This window comes from Limulus polyphemus, unplaced genomic scaffold (genome assembly GCF_000517525.1).
Source record: "Limulus polyphemus unplaced genomic scaffold, Limulus_polyphemus-2.1.2 Scaffold1589, whole genome shotgun sequence".
In the NCBI taxonomy this organism is placed as follows: Eukaryota; Metazoa; Arthropoda; class Merostomata; order Xiphosura; family Limulidae; genus Limulus; species Limulus polyphemus.
The window spans coordinates 140,518-143,924 of NW_013667199.1; the positions used below are offsets into that span (position 1 = coordinate 140,518).

At 27.4% G+C, this 3,407-nt stretch overlaps 1 protein-coding gene across 2 annotated transcripts in view; it reads right to left on the reverse strand.

The window, feature by feature from the left end:
- Positions 1 to 3,407, reverse strand: part of LOC106464220 (cyclin-D1-binding protein 1 homolog) — a 16,844-nt gene that overhangs the window by 6,519 nt on the left and 6,918 nt on the right. For both annotated transcript variants that reach the window (XM_013924348.2, XM_022391925.1), the window contains exon 5: positions 1,341 to 1,408. In XM_013924348.2, the coding sequence (XP_013779802.1) occupies positions 1,341 to 1,408 (68 nt within the window). The remainder of the gene's footprint in view (positions 1 to 1,340; positions 1,409 to 3,407) is intronic.

A 3,407-nucleotide genomic window follows, 5' to 3' on the forward strand; every position in this document is an offset into this window, starting at 1 on the left:
ATATATATATATATATATAATAATAATAATTATTATGTAAACAAGATTAAACTAAACCTTCTGTCCTGAATGCTTACAGGAAAGTATGAGTTCACGAAGTAGAAGACTTAGGCCTAAATTTATTCAGAATATTTAGTTAACAATGATTGTAATACAGTAAGCATTAATTTTTCTGAGCATAGTATGGTAATTATAAACTTTAAGATGCAAATTATCATGTTGCATGTTTCTGTTCTGGATTTAGACTAGACATGACCTGTCCTTCAATTGAGATTGATGTACTAAAACACTAAAGAAATGGGACAAAATAAGTGAAATGTAATTTCAATACATAATTAAGGCTTCTAGGTGGAATAGAGTGATAACATTGCAGCTTTATTTTACTAACTGACTGAAGTCATGGTTTAATAAAGTATATTAATTAGTATCTCATAAAAGGAGAATCAGAATTTACTCCCAAAAATGTAGTTTGATAATGAAAGAGGCTAGGTGTAACTTAGTGGTTAGCATAACAGACTGTGAATCCAAAGTTGCATGCTTTTCATTTCATTGCTTAAAAAGAACATTCTTAATTTGTAGATATTTTTATGCTTACTAATTTAAAAGTTATAGCATGAAAACTATAACAAGCACAAAATGGTTACAAGGTCAGTCCCAGGGACCAAGCCCATACTGAAAGAGTTAACTGAAAATTTATTTTACTACAGAAAGTATGCTTTTTTGTTACATCAGCCACAATTTTCAATTAACTACAATAGGCTTACCTTACAAGCATTAACTCTGACATTTAAGCTTAACTTCTGATTTTACAAAAATAACAAAACCACTTTGTCCTATCTATCAAAAATACAATTTATCATTTGTAAAATTATGTGCAAACAACATTTCAAATTACAAATGCAAACAAAAGCACCATTAATAATTCTAAATCTGTTTTCTCAGGAATTAGAATAAGTTAATGATTTGATGACTTTACTGTTGTGTTATTAACTGTAGTATTATAACATGGGGAATTAATGCTTTGGTTATTTTGCATAATACAGATTTAAAGTTCCAGAAATTATTTATGTATTCGGTTTTTGATTGTCAAACTGTATTGTTCTGTTTCGTGTTTGGTGACCTAAGATTGAAGAAATGACAAAGATGGTATGCCTTCAAAATAAAAACAGGCTGTAGCAGTTTCTAGTTGATTCCATCTGAAAAATTGTGGATACAAAATAGCTCACAGAAAAGAGTCCAAACACCCAAAAGTTCAAGTAATTACAACCAGATATTTCCAAAGGACAAGAAAAATAATTCAACAAACTAGAGATTTGTGATGACAGAATAAACAAGATTACCTTTAGGTGCATTCTGAAGACCATTGCACTTCTCCCACACATTTCCTACTGATGGTAACTGCTGACCACTACAGAGTGGGAAGATTTAAAGTATAAATACTTAAAAGTGAAAAAAATCATCCCATTCATATAGTATTTTGTGTGAGCATCTACTACATTACTTTATCACCAATAGTTTTTATTCTAATGAAAGCAACATCATTGACTCTCATGAAAACTTTCTTTAACATTTATTATACATTTGATCCACTAGTTACAATATTTACTGTACTATAAAGAAAATGTAAAATGGTATTGTGTAACAAGGTAAAATTAAAAAGAAGCTTGTTATTTATGTTTAAATACAGTATACAGTCATTCTGTATACAAAATTAAAAAACTGTTATGTCATAAATTTGAAGACTTTTTTTCTATAAACTTTGCAAACAAAGGAAACAATGAATTGCCTGCCTTGCAATTTAAAATTTTTCTTATTTAAATCCATAACCACATAATGTCAAATTCTCCGATGTTACTGTTACTACTTATATTCCAGATATATCACCTAATTTTCCATCCACGCACACAAATTTTACCAGATTAAAATTATTTAATAGTTTCTACCTTAAAAAATAACCTATTCAAGCTGAACTATATAAATAATTAAGATTCTTAAATATGCAACTTTCATTTATGTATTTTTACAATTTCACTTTTTTTTTGTGGAGTAAACAACACAAAATTAATTTATTATTAAAAAAAGTATAAACATAGTCAAGTCATAGTTATACAAAACTGTGTACAAATGGACAATCAAATTAATTACAAATTAAAATCAAATAAATTGCTCAATGGTCTTTGTGAAAAGTTGGTTCATTAAATGTGGTACAGCGTTTTTTCCATAAAATATTACAGTTAAGTGTAAGATATGTTCAATGTCTTCTGTAAATTCCAATATTATTAAAACAACAATTTAATCTTTAAGTTAATTTGAAATGTTCCAAGAACACGTGTTAATTTTTCTACAACCATAAAAATGTGTCATATCATCATTAATACTGATCTTTTGGATTTAATATAATTTATAGTCTTTTGTATGCTTTCATTAGTTGGTTTTGAATATTTGTGCAAAGACACACAAAGGCTATCTGAAATAGCCATCCATAACTTTAAATTGATAGAGTGAAAGCATCTAAATGAAAGCACTCACTGCTAATTCATAGGATACTCTAATCAAACGAAACAATTGCTAACGAAATTTGGCAGATTATTAGTAAACATTACAATGCTTAAGTCTTAAGGTTTGTTAAGAAATGTTTTTCTCACACCTTTTTTTTTCTTTTCCAACGTTGCCTATCCAACATGCAAAGTAATGTTAATTTTAAAATTAAAAATATTTCTATGCATCAGAAAATTTTCAAATTTCACATACAAAATCTTTATAATGTCCAGATAGTTATCAAATGTTTCTTCAGAAAAACCTTTATATTTTATCTGTTATTTTAACTAACAAATCCCTGTACGGGTTCAATAGGTTTGACAGATCTTGTAACCACCATAAAATATTAGGAAATAAGTATAAATTATGCATCTTTCATTCTAGAATGACAACAAATTATAACACAAAAACATAAATATTTAGACTAAATAGCTTAAATCTCATAACATTATACATTTATATATATTTATGATTTTTATTATATTGACCTTTCAGCCATACCTGGCTAACAATACAGAAGTTACAATGACACGTGCTCTCATGTACCGTATCAGATATTATGAAACTGACCTTTAGTCTTTACAAAGTGACCTGTCTTGGCTGTGTTTTACTAAACTAGTATTATTTCCATTATTATACATTTTATATGTATATATAGATTATTACTGTTTATAAATAAGTTCATAAACTTATTTTTCTTAAAACGTAGAATACTAAAGAAAGAATGAAAATAAACAATTATCTCTTCTAGTTACGACCTTTGTACTGGGTTGCTACTTGACGAAGGTTGCTAAGTCTTTTAAAATTTTGCACGTGGAGGATATGAAACGAAATAATTTTTTTAGGTTTTATATATATATATATATAAA